General features: G+C 45.4%; 1 protein-coding gene across 5 annotated transcripts in view; it reads left to right on the top strand.

The window, feature by feature from the left end:
- BRSK2 (BR serine/threonine kinase 2) overlaps nt 1-22658 on the top strand; it is an 830501-nt gene that overhangs the window by 766344 nt on the left and 41499 nt on the right. For all 5 annotated transcript variants that reach the window (XM_029582478.1, XM_029582480.1, XM_029582479.1 and 2 more), the window contains one exon: nt 8779-8827. In XM_029582478.1, coding sequence (XP_029438338.1) covers nt 8779-8827 — 49 coding nt within the window. The remainder of the gene's footprint in view (nt 1-8778; nt 8828-22658) is intronic.

Below are 22658 nucleotides of genomic sequence, written 5' to 3'. Positions count from 1 at the left end.
TATTGGGTGTTCTGCTGGATTGCCACCCCCATGCCCATCTTGTGTACTGGTGGTGCATCGGGAGGTACTGCTGGTGGAGCTTTCCTCTCTCTTTACAGCCGGGGCAGTCGAGCCTGTATCACCAGGGCAAAGGGGGAGGGGATTCTACTCCAGGTTCTTCCTGACTCCAAGGAGTGTCCCATTCTAGACCAAAGGGTCTTGAACACGTTTCTAAGAAAAGAAAGGTTTGATGATTTCCCTGGGCACCTTGATTCCCCTTTTGCAAGGAGGGGAGTGGCTATGTGTCCTCAGCCTAAGGGACGCATACACTCATATATATATATCGAGATCTTCCCCAGTCACAGGAAGTTTCTCCAATTTGTGGTGGGGAAGACAGTGCTTCCAGTGCTGGGTGTTGCCATTTGTGCTCACATTGGCCCCATGGGTCTTCAAAAGATGCCTGACCATGGTGGCACTGAACCTCCGCAGACTGAACAATTTGCTGGTTGGGAGCACATCTCGGACAGAGGGCACTTGACCATCCAGGTGTTGGAGTCACTAGGGTTCGTTCTCAACTACCCAAAGTCCAATCTCAGCCTGTCACTTCAATTAGACTTGATAGGGGCCCTGCTGGACACTGCTCCAGCCAAGACCTTCCTGCCTTCCTAGAGAGCTATTACCTTGATGACCATCACAGCAGAGATCCAACAGAACCAGCAGGTGTCAGCCTGGCACATATTGAGGCTGTTGGGTCATGTGGCCGCAACCGTCCATGTCACTCCCTTGGCACGTTTACACATGCATAGCGCCTAGTGGACCCTGAGGTTGCAGTGGCACCAGGTCATTCAAAGCCTCCAGAATTGCATCCCAGTCACCCCATCTCTCAAGGACTCATTGTCCTGGTTGAGGGTACCTTCACATCTGGATACATCCAGCCTGGGGTGGGGAGCTCATGTAGATGAGCCCAGCACCCAGGGCCTCTGGTCTGCTCAGGAACATTTCTCAAATCAACTTCCTGGAGCTTCAGGTGATCAGGTATGCATTATGAGCTTTCAGATATCTGCTGTCCAACGAAGTTGACCTGATTCAAACAGACAGCCAGGTAGCCATGTAGTATGTCGTCAAGCAGGGAGTCATGGGATCGTACCTCCTGTGTCAGGAAGTGGTCCAGATCTTGTCGTGAGCCCTGTCCCTCGGGATGGTGCTCAGGGCCATGTACCTGGCTGGAATGGAGAACCTGGTAGCAGAGAGGCTGAGTCAAGTCTTCAGACCCCATGAGTGGTCTGTTGACCAGGGGATATAAAATCAGATATTCTGCCTCTGAGGGAGCCCAGACATAGATCTGATCATGCCCCCCTGCAACAGAAAGGTGCCTCAGTTCTGCTCCCTGTACAAGTCAGACAGCAAACCAGCCTTGCTCGCCCTTGCCCATCATTGGGGCAAGGGTCTTCGGTATACAATATTTTCCAATTCCCTTAGTGGCGAAGACTCTCTTGAAGCTTCACTAGGATAGGGGGATTATGATTCTAATAGCCCCTCATTGGCCAAGACAGATCTGGTTTCCACTCCTACAGTATTTGTCCATCCGGAGACTGATCAGTCTGAGGACTTCCCCAGAACTCATCATGCAAGATCAAGGCAGGCTGCGGCATTCCAACCTCCAGGCCCTGTCGGTCTCAGCCTGGATGTTGAGAGGTTAATCCTACAGCCGCTTGATCTTTCAGAGGATGTATCTCAGGTTCTGGTGGCTTCTGAAAAGCCTTCCTCTAGAAAGTCCTTTGGACTGAAGTGGAGGAGGTTTTCCATGTGGTGTGGGCAGAAGGCCCTAGATCCATTCTCGTGCCTTACACAAAAACTGCTTGACTAACTTCTACACCTATCAGAAGCTAGCTTAAAAAACAACTCCATTAGAGTTCATCTTTGTGCAATTAGCGCACACCATCAAGGTGTAGATGGTACACCCATCTATGTACAGCCTTTAGTTGTATGTTTCATATGGGGCCTGCTTCAATTGAAGCCTCCTCTAAGGCCTTCTGCTGAGTCTTGGGACCTCAACATGGTGTTAGCTCAGCAGATGAAAGCTCCTTTTGAGCCACTATGCACCTGTGACCTGAAATACCTGACCTAGAAGGTCAGATTTCTTTGTGGCGGTCACCTCAGCGTGCAGGGTCAGCGAGCTCCAGGCCTTAGTGATTTATCCAGCTTACACTTTATCATGACAGGGTGGCTTTGTGTCCGCATCCTAAGTTACTGTCTAAGGCGGTGACGGATTTCCATCTTAATCAGTCAGTCATCCTGCCAACATTATTTCCCAGGCCCTATTTGCGCCAAGGCGAACGAGCACTGCACAGTTTGGACTGCAAGTGAGCCTTAGCCTTCTGTCTGGAACTGAAGGCTGTGATGTGGAGTTCTCTCCTCACATTCATATCTCATTGGCTGGATAGGGATGGCCGATGCCATCTTTTGGACAAGACTGTTTGAGGTATAGAACCTAACTCTCCCACCTAGGACCCATTGTTTGGGTTCAAGCTGTCTCCCCGTTACCAACAGCACCGGTATTGTTGTGCCCATTGGCACCTGGTTGGGTGTCTGGTTCCCTTTTGTGTTGGGGAGCAGCCTGTAGCTAGGGATTCACCCATGTGTGAGGACCACCAACCTGCTTGTCTTCTGAGAAAGCAGAGTTGCTTACCTTAACATGTTTTCACGAAACCCGCCCACCATCCCATGGAGTTGGGTTTCTCCTAATTTTTACTTTAATCATAGACTGGAGAGGGATCCTGTGTGGATGCGTGGTTTAGGGCATGCTGGGCATATCAGTGTGCCTAGTCAAAGTTCTAGAAAATTTTCATATAAGTTTTCTGCATCGAGGCTCCATCTGATGATGTCACTCATGTGAGGACTACATCCTGCTCTCCTCAGAGAACACCTGTTACAGGTAAGAAACTCTGCTAAATCTCACATTAAATCCATAGTTCGCACTTCATTTGCCAAACTATAGCTATTATGACATCTAAAAACCACTGCTTAACTGTGATTTTTGAACCATTCTGCAATGGCTCCTATTTTCAGGATTAGATTATTGTACTTCCCTGTTCACTGGTTTACCCATATATACCCTCATATCCATGCAGATTGTGCAGCATTCCTCTGCACGATTGACAGGCACAAAGATTCATGAACACATAACTCCCGTACTATTTTCACTAGACTGGCTTCCAATTTACTGGCATATCCAGTACAAAATGGTCATTATTAAGTCTTTTGTATAATGTTTCATCTCCTTGCATTGCAACAACATTGAAAGTCCCTTCCTTCAAGATAGCACATATTGAAGACCCCAGAGAGAGGGCCTTCTCGACTGCTGGCCCAATGCTATGGAACACGCTACATTTTGACTATATGATCTATCATAGAACACAGGGCTTTTAAGAAGGCTCTTAAAAACCCATTATTTCAAGGAAGCCTTTGCCTCATGTCCATAGAGATTCCAGAATTAAGAAATTGACCATTTTTAGCACTTGCTACTATCTCTGTCTGTTTATTTTGTTACTGATGTTGTTTTTATTTGTGTTATTTTATGCATGTACAAGTTGGGAACCCACCCCAAACATTGGAGGGTGCAGGTAATAAATATTTCAAATAAATAGGGATTGAGATGCCAGCCATGGTGATTTTATCTCATTTGTAATGCTTAGGTGACCTGAGGTCATCATGCTGACATGAACTTGATTTTTTCATTTTCAAATCAGATTCACAAAGTATGCAAACCAAGAAAGCTTCTACAATTCCAGAAAAAAAAAATAACCAATGAAAAATTTACATCAGTATTAAGTCAACATTTCAGATACTATAAGCAATTTACAAGCCCACAATCATGGGGGGGGGGGGGGAGGCAGATAGGTTTTAACTCCAAAAATGGCAAATAAAACACATTAACCAAAATAAACTATAGGAAATAGTACCCAGAATGTGTTTTTAATGCCACCTGGCAATGGATGACCCACAAGAAAATCAGAAATATGAATCCAGAGGGTTTTTTTTAATCTTGTAGCAAATATTCCAAATGAAAGAGGGTGTAAAACACCCACATTTGTTCCCTCTATAATTCACTAAACGTTTGCACGGAAGTTTAAGGAAAAATGCCTTCCTACGAAGCTAAGTAGCCCTAAACATATCAGGAACAATTTTAACAGTTTGAACCACAAAAAGAGGCATTTCTAAATGTAGGGGCGGATTTTCAGAGCCCTGCTCGCCTAAATCCGCCCAAAACCGGGCGGATTTAGGCGAGCAGGGCCCTGCGCGCCAGTGAGCCTATTTTACATAGGCCTACCGGTGCGCGCAGAGCCCCGGGACTCACATAAGTCCCGGGGTTCTCCGAGGGGGGCGTGTCGGGGGCGGGCCCGGTCGTCGCGGCGTTTCGGGGGCGTGTCGGCAGCGTTTTGGGGGCGGGTACGGGGGCGTGGCTACGGCCCGGGGCGGTCCGGGGGCGTGGCCGCGCCCTCCGTACCCGCCCCCAGGTCGCGGCCCGGCGCGCAGGAGGCCCGCTGGCGCGCGGGGATTTACTTCTCCCTCCGGGAGGCGTAAATCCCCGGAGAAAGGTAAGGGGGGGGTGTAGACAGGGCCGGGCGGGTGGGTTAGATAGAGGAAGGGAGGGGAAGATGAGGGGAGGGCGTTAGAGGATTCCCTCCAAGGCCGCTCCGATTTCGGAGCGGCCTTGGAGGGAACGGGGGTAGGCAGCGCGGCTCGGCGCGCGCCGGCTATACAGAATTCATAGCCTTGCGCGCGCCGATCCAGGATTTTAGTGGATACGCGCGGCTCCGCGCGTATCTACTAAAATCCAGCGTACTTTTGCTGGCGCCTGATGCGCCAGCAAAAGTACGCCTATTCGCGTTTTTTGAAAATCTACCCCGTAGAGTACAGCCAGAGCTTATCAAATTCAAGTCTATTCCACCAAGTTTTCCAAAAATGCTAAAAGATGAAGACCATCAGGAGATGACGCAGGGTCCAAACCCCCTTCCTCCGGGTTTTCCTCGTGCTTTCCTTTCGGTAGATAAAACAAATGGCAGATTCCTGCAATCTCTCCTTTAAAAACTTCTTAGACGTCTTGGGGGCAAGGAGCTTCATGAAATGAGAGATCAGCAGTCTCGAAGAGTCACCCAGCGCTTCTGCTTTATTATGTGACGCCATGTCTTCTTTCATGAAAGCCAGATTGGACAACTGTGACTTCTTCCACCCCTTATTTGCTTGTGAGAATGGCCTGGGGTTCTGATCCTGGCTGACCAGATCCTGCTCAGTACTTTGGGTAGGAGATGGCTGAGGAACATGGCACGCTGCAGAAAGCGATGCGGATGACCCAGGCGGGAATGTTGGCTGATACTGTGTTGCTGAGGGTGCTATCTTCTACCTGACACGTTAAACCCAGCTCTGCTCTCTCCACGCTAAAGATATCATTCTGGGGTAGATTTTACAAATGTACGCGGGATTTTATAAGATACGCGCGTAGCCTATAAAATCTTATAAAATCCGGGGTTGGCGCGTGCAAGGGGGTGCACATTTGTGCACCTTGCGCGCGCCGAGCCCTGCGCACGCTGCCCGTTCCCTCCGAGGCCGCTCCGAAATCGGAGCGACCTCGAAGAGAACTTTCCATTCACCCCCCCCCCCCCCGCACCTTCCCCTCCCTTCCCCTACCTAACCCACCCCCCCGGCACTATCTAAACCCCCTCCCTACCTTTAACTTAAAGTTACTACTGCCTTCGGGCAGTAGTAACTTACGCGCGCCAGCGCGGCAGGCCCCAACACAGGCCGCTGTGTCGGGGCACTCGGCCACACCCCCGAAACGCCCCAGAGCCAGAAACACGCCCCGAAAACGCCGCGTCACTCCTGACACGCCCCCCCAGGCAAGCCCCAGGACTTACGTGCATCCCGGGGCTTGCACGCGCCGCCGAGCCTATGCAAAATAGGCTCAGCGCGCGCAGAGGAGTTTTAAAAGGGTTACGCGCATACCTTGTGCCGTAACCCTTTTAAAATCCGGCCCTCAGCTTTTTGCAAGACCAAGAATATTAATCATGATAACAATGAAAAAAATTACTACACAGATTTATACAATCTGGATCTTGAGGAAAAAAAAAAAGCACCAAATGTAAGTTTTAGAAAGTCCTCTGCATGCTTTTCTTCTTAAAGTAAGTGTAAAGCCCTTTGGATAAAAACACTATATGGATGACTTGATAATAACCATGACAACCCAGAGCTTGGAAATCATCATAAAGATGTAGAGTTCTAAGAAAGTCCTGCATGCAAGCCTGTGATAACAGAAAGAGGAGATATGTTGCGGCTGGACAGAATCACAATTATTTTCTTTATTTTCTGAAGTAATTATTGGCTTTCTTTTCTCTTCCCCCACTCCTCTCTGATCACAGGCACTAGTAAAATGGTCACCCTTTCAAGCACAGTCTGCAGCACAGTTGATGCAAATCTGCCTGGTTCTGCATGGTCCTGTAGGGCAGTAGATACTGCTGTGGTAGGGGGTAGTGTGATTAAATGCCCGTGTAGTGCACACTACAGGGGTGCTTTAGGTACATTTTCACAGAGAGAGGACCCCTGTCGTTTCTATTTGAAGGTTAGCAAGTACAAAGTGCTCATGTTAAAAGCATTCGAAAATCAAAGGTATATACGCTATTCCTCCCCCAACCTACAGGCATGCCTCTTTGAATTGTGGCTAATAGTACACAAGTTTTGGCAGCCGCGTGTACATTTTAGTGCATTGGAAGGGGCAATTTCCAGTCAGGCTATTTAACCCGGGTAAATGCCTTGAAAGTTTGCGAAAAGCATGTACCTTAAAAGCACTCACATAGTGCATACACCTGCACCAGGGTATTTGAAAGTTGGCCCCTGTTATTCACATAAGGGGCAAATCTTGCTAGGTTTGCTCGTGTGGATAAAGGAAGGGGCTTAAAACAGCATTTCCACTCTCCTTTTCGTCTCAGTTAAGAACTGCTGCAGGCGTCCAGAGTAGAAGAGTGACACCACTGCCCCTCTAGGGAAACCTCTTTGTAACAAATCTTGGCCGGTCTTCCACCCACTAAACATATGTTTATATTTGTTATAAGAGCCAGTCTGCAATAACAAATAATCTTTGTAGCAGATAAATTCATTGGCGCCCGACTTCTTTGTCTGTGATATGTCTGATTCTGTATTTTTCTGAGCCAACATGTTCCTTTTCCTTTGGGCTTCCAGGTCAACTAAATTGAAGCCTCCATTGGCCTTCAGAGTTGTAAGCCCTCATTCACAACTTACCTGTGGGGTTTTCTCATATTTGTGTATCCCCCTCGTCCCCCCCACCAGTCACTTAGATAAGTGATGGTTCTTGGCCAGGAGCCACACCCCAGGGCTCCCTCCAGAATCCTGCAGTCGTGGGCACAATGGCTGCCTCTCTCAGGGATGTGAATGCTGTCACCACAGTACATCCGGCCTCTTCTAGCCCAGTGAGCAAACTTGGGTCCTGTGCACGGCAGCATGCTGGGCTTATCACTGATCCTCCCCCAGCTCTGTTGTGTCCATTCAGTGTCAGAACTGTACAGCTTTCGATTTCACAGGAACAGAACGTGTGTCTTGGCACACTCTTGCAAATATAAGGGTCTCTTGCACTGTAGAGTTAATATATGCCAAAAATCAGGGTTCTCAACCCAGTCCTCAGGAGATGCCTAGCAAGTCAGGTGTTCAGGATATCCACAATGAATATCCATGAGAGACATTTACACGTGCTGCCTGAATTCTATGCAAATCAACCTCCTATACATTCATTTCGGATATCCTGAACACCTGGCTGTCTAGATGTGTCCTGAGGATTGGGTTGCCATAGACTAGTGTTCCATTTCATACTCTGATAATTTGCACTAAGGGTTATGTACAAGTCCCAGGGTTCCTCCCCATCAGGGCTTTAAGATTTTTTCATCTGACTCAAGCACAGCTGGCCATTGGGGATATAGTGGGATGAGGTAATTGGGAGAGTTGCCCTGAAGCCTGGCAACAGCTAGGGATCCAGAAGATCTGTAGAAATGAGTACTTATCTAACCATGTTAGGGGCCTGAATATTTAGTTTGCTCCAGTTCCTGAGAATAGATCTGAGAGGCCCTACCAACCCATGAGCGATGATAGACATCAACAGGTGCATGTTTCCTCTGACTTTAGGCCCAAGCAAGAGACAGGGTTCCTTTTGACTGTTGCATGGTGAGCATTAAAGATAATTAATTCTGAACTAGAGATCGTGGAGCAGACAACTCTCAGCACGACAATGTGGCTTATATAGGTGAGACTGTATCACAGTAGCAGTTTCGAAAGAACAGGCATCACAGTTTTGGATGCTTTCACACCAGCTCAGCCGTGGAACAGAGATGCATTGTGCTCCATCAGCATAATATCAAAGCCTTGTAAAGGACTAAGAAGGCTCAATAAAATGTAAGGCATTTATGTTATCATATATTGGCATAGATTTTATGCTGCATGACTGGGGTTTTTTGTTGGTTTTTTTTTTAACAAATCACTATAAAATGGTATTTTGTGCTTTTCATATCTGGGCAGACAAAGTCTTTGAAGGACAAGGATTATCATTGTTGTAAAATGGTGAAAGTCAGTAGGTAGAATCGCCCTTGGATTCTTCCACAGTCACTTCTGTTATAAGGGCATTAATTAGTATTGGTGTACACAAGCTCTTTCATTGGCACATCACTTGTAAAAGAAGCAGGAGACGTTAGATTTACGACTTTTCCTTTCTGTCTTTCCTCTTTTCCCCTGTGTGCACAGTACCTACCCCAGAGGAGATGTCCAACCTGACGCCAGAATCCTCACCAGAGTAAGTAATTCCCATGCCCTCTGTCTTCCCAGTAGAGCTGCATTATATGAGAATAAAAATATTATAATATGCTCTTGGACGCTGACGGGGGAAAAAAAGTCTCATAAGCTGATAGGGCTGCATTTGTATTGTGATATCTATGTTTAATCACAAAAAGTACTTAGTGTTACAGCTATGACCCTACAGTTCCTGGGTTGCCAGTATTTGTTCTAAAGCAAATCTGGCCTTCAGGCTCCAAGTGCCTTACAGAGTATGTTAAATAAATAAATAAATAAAAAGAAGCAAAATATTTTGTAATATAACTTAGTAGAATAATTATTGCAAGTTGTCGTTTGGCTGAACATTGTAGTACATCTTGTGTTTGTCCCTCAGCCTTTGGCAGTAAATCCAAAGCATGCGATGCGTTCCATGCACAAACAGTAAAGTTCGCTTTTTTGAGCGCTTTAGTGGTAAAAATCCATTGCTCTGACACATACATCACGCAATATCCCGGACATCAGTTCATGCTCAGCTTCATGGGGTTGGTTGTTTAACTCTCAAATTCAGGAGGCTTCATTGGCGTGGCAATTTGCACATGTGTTGCCAAAGATAGTTCACATGAAGTGGTTAAAATAAAAGAAAAAAAATTCAAAATAGCGGTAATAGTAAAATAAGATTAGAGAGAGAGGAGAACAGGGAAAATTGTAGAAGGGTAGCCCAGGGGTTACAGCAGCGGAACGCAAACCATGGAAGTCGGGTTCAAATCCCATTGCTGCCCCTTGTGACCTTGGGCAGGTCACTTCCCCCTCCATTGCCTCAGGTGTAGACTTAGCTTGTGAGCCCTCCGGGGACAGAGAAATACCCGCATAGTACCTGAATGTAATCCGCTTTGAAATGGCTGAAAGGTGGAATATAAAAAAGATAAATAAACAATTCCTGGATTCTGGTACTCGTCTGTATTGTCTTTGGTCAGATTGTTCCGGTCTGGTGGCCGATACAACATATTTTGCTGCTCTTGTTGCTGTTTGTCCTGTTTCTCCCAGGATTATACAGAGTTTTTTCCTGCTAATTCTTTTCTGGAACGTCTTTGATTTTCTCCGTTAGTTTTTGGGAAATGTATATCTCTGATAACTTTGTATTTTGCAAGGTGTAGGGGGTAATGTATTTCTGTTTTTGTTTCTCTAGTGTTGCACTGCATACATAATCTGGCTTCTTGGGGTTTCCAGTTCAGTTTTTGTCCGCATATTTCCATTTCTAATTTGTGATCCCTTATTCTGTATTTGGTGAGGATCTGTCTGCACGTATGAGCGAGATGAAGGATTCTGCTAGTGTGCAGCTAATGTATAGGGATCATTAGGAGTCCTACTTGTTCTATTTTCCAATTTGTACCCCCCAATAGGAGATGTATTAGTGTTTGTGGGTAAATTGTATTTATATCTTATGACTTATTATCCACCTTTTTGAAAAGAATTAACCCAAGGTGGGATACTTCAATTTAAATAAGCCGGAACAGCAGGAAAGACCAGGTAGTGAGGGTCTTACAGATGGAACTATAACCTGGAATGGAGTAGCGGCCTAGTGGTTAGAGCAGCAGACTGATGACCACTGCCACTCCTTGTGGCCTTGGGCAAGTCACTTCACCCTCCATTGCCTCAGGTACAAACTTAGTATGTGAGAAAAGGCTTAGTAAATCAGGCCCTTAGACTGTAAACCCTCTGGAGAGAAGGAAATACCTACAGTGCCTGAATGTGTGACTTACCTTGAGCGACCAATGAAAAAGCGAGAGTGAAATAAATAAGCTTCCAAATAAATAATGATAATACATAGGATAAATAGCACATTTACATAGGTATTGTTACATGTCACCCAAAATTATGTGGAAGGTGAATGGGCTGGGGGGAGCAGAGGACCTGAGTAATGGACGTTGAAGTGTTTGATGCCTTTTTGTTATTAGGGTTTTTGCTTTGAGAGTCCTGGGAATTTGTGCTGTTTTGGTATGACAGGTTTTCTACATAAGCGCTGAGTGTTTTTGCAGGGTTTTGTCTTGAAGTATAATGTTCCTGGTAGTGACTGAGGTGACACCAGAATTTTCATCTTTTTTTGTATTATCAGTAATAAAGGGGAAGTATTTTAGTTTTCTCTCTCTCCCCCCCCCCCCCTCCCCATAATAAGTAGTGTCTAAATCTTTGATAATGATTGGTTGACCTTCCTGTGGTCCATTGTGTGTCAATGCTTAGTTATAAAGTGAAATTTTTTAGCCAAGCAATCAAATTGGCATATAGTTACACATGCTCAACAACGTACTTCACTACTTCAAGCCTGTGTTGTCATGCTGGTCCCCAGAGAAATGCACTTCACCAGCTCCAAGAACAGAACCTGAGAACAGCCCCAACCTTTTGGAATTCATCAGACTAGCTCCAGATCTCCTCTTCATAGTAAATGATGGCAGATAAAGACCCAAATGGTCCATCCAGTCTGCCCGGCTAGGGCTCCAGCTGCTACTCTATGCATGTTACCCCCGTGCCTTCCTTTAAGGTTTGTAACCTTAACCTGCTTCTTGCAGGTTACCCCCATGCAGAAATGTTGAACCTAAAGTTACCACAGGCTACTCTGTTTTTCATTTCCAAACTCTAGCTATTAAGGGATCCTCTGTGTGTATCCCACACCCTTTAGAGTTCCATTTCCGTTCTTGTCTTCACCATCTTTCCATGCATTACTATCCTTTCTGTAAAGAAATATTTCCTGGTATTTTTCCTGAATTTATCTCCTTGGTGTTTCATGTCTTGACCCCTAGTTTTACAGCTTCTTTTACACTAGAAAAGGTTTGATTCATGTGCCTCATTAATACCTTTCAGATATTTAAAAGTCTGTATTGTATTTCCCCAGTCTCTCCTTTCCTCCAGCGTATACATATTTATTTTTTTTTGTAAGTCTGTTTTAGTCAAGTTGCAGAAGGAAAACAATGAACAAATATGATCATAATAGCTGTGCCAAAGGTAACAATAAACAATACAGCTGAATAAGCATCGGATACGATTAGAATTCCTCTGCAACTCTTCATTTTACTACTTTAATCACCCTTCTCCAGAAGAGCAAGATATGGTCCCTCCCTACAATTACCCACAGCACAGTCACACAACACACACACACTGTCATTCTGGCTGGTTCTTAACACAATTATTGTTAGCTGTTTTACGAGACTTGTATAAGTTTTAAAAGACAATTTTCTCCCACAAACAAAAATACCCATGCATCATTGTCATCTGTCTAGGATGTTGAATACTCTTTTTCCACAACTGTTTCATCATAGCTTTACAGCCCCTCACATGTACCAAAACAGATTTCCAGTGTAACAAAAACATACTTGAGTACTGTGTACAATTCTGGTCACCACATCTCAAAAAGGATATAGTTGCACTGGAGAAAGTACAGAGAAGGGCGACCAAAATAATAGAGGATGGAACAGCTCTGCTATGAAGAAAGGCTAAAGAGGTTAAGGCTGTTCAGCTTGAAGAAGAGACAGCTGAGGGAGGATATGATAGAGGTCTTTAAAATCATGAGAGGTCTAGAATGGGTAAATGTGAATCGGTTATTTACTCTTTCAGATAGTAGAAGGACTAGGGGGAATTCCATGAAGTTAGCATGTGGCACATTTAAAACTAATTGGAGAAAACTCTTTTTCACGCAACGCACAATTAAGCTCTCGAATTTGTTGCCAGAGGATGTGGTTAGTGCAGTTGGTGTAGCAGGGTTTAAAAAAGATTTGGATAAGTTCTTGGAGAAGTCCATTAACTGCTATTAATCAAGTTGACTTAAGGGATGGCCTCTGCTATTACTGGCATCAGTAGCATGGGATCTACTTACTTACTTGCCCAGGTACTTGTAACCTGGCTTTGTCACTGTTGGAAACAGGATGCTGGACTGGAAGGACCATTGGTCTGACCCAGTATGGCAGTTTCTTAAGTTCTTATGCTTTTTTGCTAACATAATGGCCACAGTGATGAATTTTTTGTCCACTTGAAGAAGCTGCAAATTTCAATCCATGAAATGTAAATATAATAAAGGTCCTGACCAAGTGATATCACAATCTAAGACCCTATCCAATAAACCATATATTTGTCTCCCGTAGTTTTGCATTTTAACACAACCCATAAACATGTGGCAGAGAGTTCCTGTTCAGACTCCCACAGATGCATAATACTACCTAGGGATCTAGTAAAATAGATCCTGTGTGAAAGCTTAAATTGAATCTCTCTCAAATTAACTGGGATGATGTGTTTATATAACCATGAAAATGCCAGTTGCAGATCCTCCTTTTCAACTGTTACACCCAGCTGTTCACTGCCATGCCAGATGATCTAAGTGAGGATCTGGCAATTTAGATTTTAAATGATCAACCCACATTGCAATTTTATTAAATTTAGGAATGGTGTGCAGCAACGTTTCCTCCTTATCTGAGAGATAATAAGCCCAGATCCCCCTTCGCTAGTTGTAGACAATAGCGCCTTTCCTGCAGATACGCAAAGAATTGCCTATGCAGTAACCCCCAGATCTCTTGTAAATGCTGAAAGGAATAAATGGACATCAAATCAGCATCAATCCATTCTGACACAGAGTGGAGTCCTTTATTAGCCCAGTCTCTGGACATCGTACAGTCTTTCCCAGGCAAAAAGTCATTATTACCTTCTAAAGTTATAAATGAGGAGACAGAGAAATTGCGTCCAATACTTTTCCTCCACCAAAACCATGCTTTGCGCAAGGCTGTCAACCAAAAAGGTGGGCAGAATACAGAAGCCAGTTTAGTCCCCGGCATATGAAGTAAGTTAAAGGATGATACAGAATGAATCAATCCTTCATCAACTCCTCTACGTCAGATTTTTTTCTGATTAGAAACCCAATCGTGAATGAGACATAGGAGACATGAAACAGCATAAACCCGCAGGCCTGGTATGGCTAATCCACCTTGTGATTTTCCCAGCCTAAGCGTATCAAATTTGATGCACATACGTTTGCCCCCCCCCCCCCCCCCAAAAAAAATTAAAGAGCCTATGGCTGACTTACAGGCCGATATATTTATTACACACATCCGACTCCCAGAAATGTAAGTCGACGCGCTAGCTTTATCCCTTATTCAGTAAGGGGTAATAGCACGTCAAAATCGCGCGTCCAACACCCCTCCCCCCCCCCCCCCCCCCGCAACATGCAAATGTGTGTTGATGGCCCTATTAGTTATTCCCGCACGATACAGAAAGTAAAATGTGCAGCCATGCCGCACATTTTACTTTCAGAAATTAACGCCTACCCAAAGGTAGGCGTTAATTTCTCTCAGCACCGGGAAAGTGCACAGAAAAGCAGTAAAAACTGCTTTTCTGTACACCCTCCGACTTAATGTCATGGTGATATTAAGTCGGAGGTCCCAAAAGTAAAAAAAAGTAAAAAAAAAAAAAAATTTGAAACCGTCTCGTGGGTTGAAAACCGGACGCTCAATTTTGCCGGTTTCCGAACCCGTGGCTGTCAGCGGGTTTGAGAACCGATGCCGGCAAAATTGAGCGTCGGCTGTCAAACCCGCTGACAGCCGCCGCTCCTGTCCAAAAAGAGGCGCTTGGGACACTAGCGCGTCCCTAGCGCCTCTTTTTACCGCGGGCCCTATTTTGAATAAATTTTTTTCTGAATCGCGCGCACAGGAGAGTGAACTGTGCATGTGCCATGCGATTTTTACTATATCAGCCTGTCTAAGGCCATCAAATCTTTATTTTTAACTGAGTGGTATCATCTGCAGATAATATTGAAATTTAGGAAGTATAACCATCTTTACCAAAGTGCACTGCCCTATAATCAACTAAGGCAGATCTTTCCATCTCTTCAGCTGCAGTTTGACTTTCTCTAGGATAGGGGTAAAGTTATAAGCATTATTTATCTCTTTATCCCTTCCTGCCAAGTTAATCCCCGGGTGCTGCATTTTATCAAGTACCCAAGCTAGTGGAAACTCTCCATCCCATCGTTTAGGCAGAGAACAATCCAGAGGAAACGCCTGGGATTTATCGTAATTAATTTTGAGACCAGCGAAGGCCCCAAAGGCATCAGATATTCAAAATGTGTTCCAGACAAGTTCCAGGGTTATCTACAAACACCTTCATGTCATCTGCGAACAATCCTAGTTTCACCCTTTTATTTTTTATACATATACTATGAAAAGTCTCCAAATCACATAATTTTATGGTCAGGGACTCTAAGACAGGACAAAGAGTAATGGTAATAGTGGACAGCCCTGCCTAGTTCCCCTACCCAGTGCAAAAGATTGAGACAAAGTTCCATTTACCAACAATTGAGCCTGTGGTTGAAAATATAATAACCAAATCCATTGAATGAATTGGGTACCTAGGCCAAATTTCTGTAATACCCACATTAGATATGGCTATTCCACACAGTCAAAAGCTTTGGCTGCATCTATGCTTATCAACATCCCCTCTTGTCCGACATGTCCAGTGGCCTGAATCCCAGGATTGCCTTTAATAAATTGTTATTAGAAAGTCTGCCTTTAATGAAGCCAGACTGATCCTGCGATACCAAGGTTTGAATGACGGTATTCAAGCGAGTGGCAAGTGCAGCTGCCAAAATTTTCAGATCTTGGTTTAATAACGACGTTGGGCGATATGCCTCAGGGCAGCTTGGATCCTTACCCGACTTGGGCAGTAGAAGTACAGTTGCCAGATTTTAGGGAATACATATTTAGATCCTCCAGTCCCATCTCATAAGTCTTTCAGTGCAGACTCTGCAACATTTTTGTTGCCTTTCACTGGATTGCTTCCATCCTGTGCCTATCCTTGATGAGATGAGGTCTTCAAAACTGTACACAGTATTCCAGGTGAGACCTCACCAATAACCTTTACAGAGGTATTATCAGTTGTGTCTCTCTCTATGCAGCACAGCAGCTTTCTGGCCTTAGTCACTGCCTTGTCACTTTGCATCGCTGCCTTTAGATAGTCAGAAACTATCACTCCGAGATTTCTCCCTTGGTTTGTGAAAATCACTTTCACCACCAACATGTACAGTTCCCTTTGGTTTACTGCACCCCAAATACATGAGACTACATTTCTTGGCATTATATCCTAGCTGAGAAACCTTTGACCACTCCTCGAGCTTTCTTAGATCCCTGCTCATTCTCTCTTCTCTTTCAAATATATCCACTCTATTGCAGATCTTATGCTATCTGCAGAAAATCAAACTTTTGCTTCTATCTGCTCTGCAATATCAGTCACAAAGATTGGGGCGGATTTTCAGAGCCCTGCTCGCATAAATCCGCCCAAAACCGGGCGGATTTACGCGAGCAGGGCCCTGCGCACCGGGAAGCCTATTTTACATAGGCCTCCCGGCGCACGCAGAGCCCCGGGACTCGCGTAAGTCCCGGGGTTCTCCGAGGGGGGCGTGTCGGGGGCGTGTCGGGGGCGGGCCCGGTCGTCGCGGCGTTTCAGGGGCGTGTCGGCAGCGTTTTGGGGGCGGGGTACGGGGGCGTGGCTACGGCCCGGGGCGGTCCGGGGGCGTGGCCGCGCCCTCCGTACCCGCCCCCAGGTCGCGGCCCGGCGCGCAGGAGGCCCGCTCGCGCGCGGGGATTTACGCCTCCCTCCGGGAGGCGTAAATCCCCCAACAAAGGTAAGGGGGGGTTTTAGACAGGGCCGGGTGGGTGGGTTAGGTAGGGGAAGGGAGGGGAAGGTGAGGGGAGGGCAAAGGAAAGTTCCCTCCGAGGCCGCTCCGATTTCGGAGCGGCCTTGGAGGGAACGGGGGTAGGCTGCGCGGCTCGGCGCGCGCCGGCTATACAAAATCCATAGCCTTGCGCGTGCCGATCCAGGTTTTTAGCAGATACGCGCGGCTCCGCGCGTATCTACTAAAATCCAGCGTACTTTTGTTTGCGCCTGGAGCGCAAACAAAAGTAGGCTATTCGCGCGCCTTTTAAAATCCGCCCCATATTGAACAGAACCAGCCCCAGAAACGTATTCTTCTCTCCTCAGAGTAGGTTCCATTTACCACTACTCACTGTCGCTTGTCAGTCAACCAATTTGTAATCCATTCCACCACTTTAGGACCCATTCCTAGGCTTCTCATTTTATTTGAGTCTCCTTTGTAGGGCAGTATCAAAAGCTTTGCTGAAATTCAGGTAAATCATATTAAGTGCTCATCACTTATTCAGTTCTCCTTGATCCAATTCTCCAGTCATCCAATCAAAAGAAAATCAATCTGGTTCATTTGAAATGACTTTCCTCTGGTAAAACCATGTTGTCTTGGATCTTGCAACCCACCGGATTGTAGATAGCTCAGCATCCTTTCCTTCAGCAGAATCTCCATTAATTTTCCCACCTGAGAGGTAAGGCTATCAAGCCTGTAATTTTCAGCCTCCCCTCTCCTACCACTTTCACGAAACAGGACAATGACTGCCCTTCTCCGACCTTGTGACACCACTCTCATCTCCAAGGATCTATTGAATATGTCCTTCAGCAGATCTACTAGCACTTCTCTGATCTCCTTTCATATCCTGAGATGTTTTTCCTCAGAACCCAAAGAGTTGAAGAGTTCCGCCTCTTCATTTCCAGAATCACAAAGCCTTGATGATATTCATCAGGTGAAGGTAAAGATGCATCGGCATCTGTCTTGATTGTTGGATGTTGCTAGGAACTGGAACATTCTGGTGGCAACCTTGAGTCCCTCAAAGTGTTCCATGGGGAGAAGAGCTCATCCTTCATTCAGTCCTGGGAATCGTGACGGTCTTTGAGGTTTCAGCCACTGATATATCTCTGGTGTCACAGGAATACATGGCATCTCCTCCTGCCTCCCAATCTATGTTGGCATCAGCAGTTTTTGATGAGGAGCAAGATAGGAACATTTAGGAGGTCTTGGGAAAATATTGATGCACCAGCATCGGTATCCCTCCAAACAGATATCCAGCTCTTTCTGGAGTCCTTGGTAGCTCCTGAGGCAAGGGCCACAATGCTGGCTCCTGGAGGAGAAATTATATTGTGTACCACCGCACCAATGATTATCTCCAGTCCATTGGGGGAGGAAGTTCTGAGGCACAGGAATTTGTTGAAGACTGTAATGAATGAAAAGGGACATACCAGGAAACCCTGTTGGCCAAGCAATGAGATTCAGAATAAATAGCTTTATGTAGCAATGCAAGAAGTTGAAATTGTGATCTGATATATGGGCAACCAATACATAAAATGCCACATTTTGGTGCAATTGTAACACATGCATTAAATATTTAGGTAAACCCAAATATATAGAATTACAGTAATCCAAATTACTAAACACCAAAGCTTGAACAGTCAATCTAAATTCCTGCAGATGAATATAATTTCTTAATGGCCATATTAATAGTTCTGACATTTTTAATATGAGCTTTTATAGAAAGCTTAGAGTCAATAGTCACACCCAAATTACAAGCCTCTGCCTTTAAACATAATGGCAAAGATCCAACACTATAGACAGCAGAGTCTGGGGAAGACTGCTCAGTCCCAACCAGAGAATAAAAGTTTTATGTCAAAATTAAGAACTAAACAATTAGCAGCTAACCAGTTAATGCTGCATGCAAATAACTCATTGGCAAACTCCTGACTATTCTCACAAGGGATATAAAACTGCACATCATCAGCATATATTTTATAAATTAAACCTAGCAAAGCCATAATTTCTCCTAGGGCTGCAAATAGTGCTGTTATCTTGTGGTACACCAGCAGTATTTAAATACCAGAGTTTGCACCATCCACACTAACTTCCTGAGTTCTTCCCTGCAAATATGATGCAAACAACCACGCAACCCATTCCAATACCCGTAACTTAGCAACCAACTTTGTATGGCATATGGTGTCAAATGTCTCTTTCTCTCTCCCATTCCTTCATCTTTCACTCTCTCAATTTTATTTTGAGTTCTATTCATGTATTGCCAAACACTATAATTAAAAAAGTGTTAATATGCAAATTATTATGTAAAATATGTATTTATCTACAGTGAATACTTAATGAACTGAAATCAAGTGCATGCAGTCCTTGCCTTGCATATCTCTTTCTCCCTTTGTCGCAGCCTGGCTTTCCCTTTCTCTCTCTCTCTCTCTCTCTGTGTCCTCCCGGAGAGCAAGACAAGCCAGGATAACTGCAGGCTGGGCTGAGAGGGGAAGGGAAGGGCACAAGGACTCTTCTGGCTCTCCGTTGGCCTCAGAAAGTTCCTGGAGTTTTAAGATCCTGAGCTTTAATGGTTTAATTGGGTTGGGCCCCATGGTAAACTTAAAAATAACCATAAAAAATAATGAACTGTTTTATTTTTATTGAGATTAATTTATTCCCTCCATAATCCATTTTCTTCCTCCTGTCTTAACTCCCATCTGTCTGCTTTTCGGTTTCTACATCTTTTCTATATTTGGTGCTGGTAGAGGGTTGTTTTCCCCCCCCCCCCCCCCCCCCCCCACCTCCCATGTTTGAGACAAAAAATAAAATGCAGAAACCAGTATTGCCTTTTCTCTTTTGGTAGCGGGCAGTCTGAGCTTGTATTACTTCACTGCCAGGTAGTGCTCTTCACTCCCTTGCTAACTCTCTGGGGCTTGATCTGATGCAGAGCACAGGGCAGTCCTCCTCTTCCACCCTCCCCATTTTTATTCCTTTGCAGGTTCTCACTGCTGTTTTAGTTGGGGATTGCCCCCTCTCCAGTCTGGCGTCCGCCAATCATGGCTCCATTACTTTCAGCCGCCTCCCATTTCCCATTCATGCATTGGTGATCACTGCTTGCATGTTATTACAAGACGCACCATCTTTATAAAGTACTCTGCGACCATCGCCTTGTCAAATTGCTGCCCAGTGGAGGAGCAGTGGGATACGAACCAGGGAAGCCACTGCTGCTTCTTGTGACCCTTGGGAAGGTCGCTTCACCCTCCACTGCTTCAGGTACAAACTTAGATTGTGAGCCCTCTGGGGCAGGGAAGTACCCTACAGTACCTGAATGTAAATCCGCTTTTGAAGTGCCTGAAAGGCAGCATACAGAGCTAAATAAACAGACTGACCATTATGAGGCCTGTCCACTTTTAGAGGGTCAGTCACTCCTGGCATTGGTTATGTGACTGCTGTTCTATAGTCTGCATTGCTCAGAACATGGGCAGAGCGGGCACAGCTGCTGCCTTCCCAGAAGCATTATCTGCTTCCAAGTTTGTAAGAGTCAAAATGAAGAACTGCTCTTGATTGCTCATTAGGATAAAAGCCTGGATCTACATAGTCCGAGAAGAGCATCACAAGCATTTCTCAGTGCACAGCTCTCTGGTGAAATACACCAAAACTTGATTATCTGACTTGGAGGGGGTTTTTTTTTTTGGGGGGGGGGGAAGGGATGGAGGAGGAGGCAGGGGGTGCAGCAGTTTCCTCCTGCTGCTTTGGGCTTCCAGCTCAGTCAGAACTGAGCTGGGATCTGGCACCACGAGTCTTGATTCACAACTACCCAGGGGATATTTTACCCATATTGTATCCCCTCCTATCTCATCTGCTCCAGTAATTGCAGTGATAATCCTCGGCCGTACACCAGGGCTCCTTCCAGAACCCTGCAATGCTGGACCTCATATCCAGCCAGTAGTTGCTGCAGTTGTGTAATAACTAGGACCCCCTGCTCCCCTACCACCCTCCAGAGTCACTTCTTCACTCTGATGCTGCGTGAATGTGATACTTTGTGCACGCTTGGGACCTGGTGTTAGAGCACTAATATGCTTCAGTTGCCAGCAGCAAAGTGTTCTTTCCCTTATTAATGAAGCATTTTATTATAAGGAAGACAAATCTGGGTAGTGCTTTATTGAGAACAGTACAGTTTGCCCTACATTGCCTCACTTCTTTGCAGTACTATTGAACCTAAACATGAGCACCTTCATTTGCTGTTCAAAAAATATCAACATGCTCAGATTTGCAAATATTTCTCATGATGCTGTGCTGATTTTTATCAGAACCCCCATGCAATCAGCATCATGAAGCTTATGAACAGAGAATACTCCCAAGGTAGGGAATCATCATAAAAGGCAGACCTAGATTTACGCAGAGGCCTCCTAAACCTGTGACCATAGCGGCAAAATTCCTTCCCCTGCAGACTTCTGATTACATCTTCCCTCCCCTGCCTCTGCTTCTGAGCTTCTCAGTCGACAAGCAGGCATGATTAGCCATTAAGCACGGATGATGACATTTAATGATGCCGACGTGGACCCAGTTCTCGCAGCTCAGTAAAAAAAAAAAAAAAAAATCTTACTGAGTACATGCAGGTGTTCCCGCACACTGCCTTGTGAGCTCCTCAGTCTTTCATCGCCTGAGCTTCTGCATAGATGTATTTTCAGTCTCACTCTAAGACTTTGTTGGCCTTTTTTCTTTGATCTAGGTTTTTTTCTGCCTCATTGCATGTTTTTCATTTGCCACTCCTTCAGCAGCTAGTCACCAGAACTTTTCAGTTCTTAAAAAAAATAATTAAAAAAAAAGAAATGGAAAAATTCAAGGCCAAGAAACCTGTGATCAGTGGGTTTAAGGCCTGCATTTGTGGGCACCAGATGTCTGTCGCTGCCTGGGCCTGGATCATGACACTACCAACTATTAAGGTCCCCGAGGGCACAGCAATACCACACCTGGAAGATGGAAGCCCTGTGGAAGGTGCCATCTCAGGTAACAACCCAAAGCCTCTCCTCTTCTTGCAGCAAGGCCTCGTTGGATTTCTGATGCCACATGAAGTTGAAGAGGGATTGTGCTCCCTCTATTTCCTGCAAGCGAGGGAAGGCTCTCGCCGCCCCCTCCTCTGTGATGCCAGCTCTTGGACTCATCACAGGTCAGCAGTTGAGCAAGGTGCGTTAAGACTGGCTCTGGGTGCGGTCCCCAGAAGAACCGCCAAAGTGGCACAAGGAATCCCCTCCAGAGCCATCTCCTTCTGCACTGAGCAAGTCAGAGCTGTTAGCACGCGGCCCTGCTGGAGCAGACTCATCTTTGACAGCTAAGCAAAGAGTCTCTTTAGCAAATGTACCACTGTCCTTAATGGTGCAGAAATCCTCATGGTACTGAATCATGTATTCTTTCCAGATCTGATGTCATCCAGGGGTGCCATCTGTCTCAGTGGCATGGAACAAGCATACCAAGAAGCAATTATCCTCCTTAGCATTAAAAAGGCTTTAGCAGAGCATCCTGGTGCATAAGCACAAGAGTCCCTCCTATTTAGAAAGTTTATCTATGGAGCAGAGGAAAGCTCTATTGGCTCCAGCCAGTGGTAGGCATTGATATAGAAGGTGCAGAGCATATCAGAATCTGCTGCTTCATTACTTGCAACCGCTGTGGCTCTGAACTCTTTCCCAGCACCATTGGCATCAGTAGCCCTTATGAAGATGAACCAGTCTGAGTTTATGAAGAGGAACTTCATTTCCCAACTTCAGCACAGAGGGTCCTTCAGACAGTGAGAGCCCAACAGTTGGAGCTGGTGAAAAATGTCTTGCCTCCTTAAGCCCTGGACTGAAGAGGGAGGTTAGAATATCTCATGTTCAAGATTCTTCCACTACATATGACCCTATGTATTGATGCCTTCAGTTGGAGGTGGGAAGTGCACTTCAGTGTTGCATAGACCCAAGTGTCATGACCCCTAGCAGAAAGAACTACAAATCAACTTTTTGGATCAATGAAACATCCTATATGCTCTAAGGGCTTTCTTTCCCCTACACTTAAGATAAAGAGCCTTGATCCAGATGGTAACAGGATAGCTGTGTTCTATGTCAATAAGCAAGGAAGCACAGGCTTTTGCGCTCTCCATGAGAATTCCCTCCAAATCTGATCACATTGCCCATCTCCATGTGGCCTACCTACTGGGAGTCAA

The sequence above is a fragment of the Rhinatrema bivittatum genome, chromosome 17 (assembly GCF_901001135.1).
Source record: "Rhinatrema bivittatum chromosome 17, aRhiBiv1.1, whole genome shotgun sequence".
Classification (NCBI taxonomy): domain Eukaryota; kingdom Metazoa; phylum Chordata; class Amphibia; order Gymnophiona; family Rhinatrematidae; genus Rhinatrema; species Rhinatrema bivittatum.
Note: the sequence above shows the minus strand (reverse complement) of the source record. Positions and strands in the feature narration are given on the sequence as shown.